At 66.9% G+C, this 1075-nt stretch overlaps 1 protein-coding gene across 1 annotated transcript; it reads right to left on the reverse strand.

Moving 5' to 3' along the window:
• Positions 1 to 5: 5 nt before the first annotated feature.
• LOC104487955 (tripartite motif-containing protein 54-like) lies at positions 6 to 1072 on the reverse strand (the record flags this gene model as incomplete). Its single annotated transcript, XM_010142535.1, has 4 exons — positions 6 to 143; positions 436 to 531; positions 622 to 793; positions 1002 to 1072. Coding segments are annotated over 4 exons (477 nt in total), but the record flags the coding sequence as incomplete, so codon positions are not given.
• Positions 1073 to 1075: the final 3 nt, after the last annotated feature.

Consider the following 1075-nt stretch of genomic DNA (forward strand, 5'->3'; position numbering starts at 1 on the left):
CGTATGAGGCCCCTCACGCGCTGCACCGTCTCCTCCTGCTCCCGCGCGATGCTCTGCAGCAGCTCCTTCTTCCGCTCCTCCAGGATGCTGCACAGTGAGTCGAAGCGCAGCCCCAGGTGCTGCTTCTGCCGACGGCCGTTCTCCTGCGGGACCGTGGAGCTCAGGGGCTGCCCTGGCTCTGCCGTGACCCCCACACCATCAGCATGGCCCCAGGGACACCCTCCCTGGCCTCCTCCTGCTCCCGCGCGATGCTCTGCAGCAGCTCCTTCTTCCGCTCCTCCAGGATGCTGCACAGTGAGTCGAAGCGCAGCCCCAGGTGCTGCTTCTGCCGACGGCCGTTCTCCTGCGGGACCGTGGAGCTCAGGGGCTGCCCTGGCTCTGCCGTGACCCCCACACCATCAGCATGGCCCCAGGGACACCCTCCCTGGCCCCCACCTCGATGGTGCGGCAGATCTCCTCCATCTGCGTGATGATGGCCTGGATGCGGTCGTTCCCTGCCACCAGCATGGCGATGCCGTCGCTGAGCTCACTCTGGGATGGGATAGCATGGGAAGAACGTAAGGTCCATCTGGGAAGGCAGCTCCAGGGCACCTCACCAATCCCCCTCCCAGGGCCACCCACCTTCTGGCGCTGGTAGACGGCGGGCAGCGGCGCGACCTCACAGTCCTTGTGCGCCCCAAAGACCTTGCAGAGGGAGCAGGTGGGCGTCTCACAGCGCAGGCAGTAGATGTTGATCCGCTCATCCTCATGCTCCTCACACATCAGGTGCTGCTCAGCTTTGGCATGCAGGGGCCTGTGGGGTGGGGGGGTAGGCACCGTGGCCCACCAGTGGATTCTGGCCCCAAGGACACCGCTGACACCAGGGACACACCTGGCCTCGCACGAGTCCCGTTACCCCCCGTGCCCTGCACCTGCGGCTCCCCTGTAGGCTCCCTCTACCTGGGGGCTCGCTGCGCCCCGAGGCCCCACTGCTTCCCCAGGGCCCCCAGTGCTTCCCGCACCTGGCTGACTCCTGCTTGTAGATGTCCATGATGTTCTCCCCCAGCAGGTTCCGCTGCCGCCCGTGCACCCCGTG

Source organism: Buceros rhinoceros, unplaced genomic scaffold, assembly GCF_000710305.1.
Source record: "Buceros rhinoceros silvestris isolate BGI_N320 unplaced genomic scaffold, ASM71030v1 scaffold33298, whole genome shotgun sequence".
In the NCBI taxonomy this organism is placed as follows: Eukaryota; Metazoa; Chordata; class Aves; order Bucerotiformes; family Bucerotidae; genus Buceros; species Buceros rhinoceros.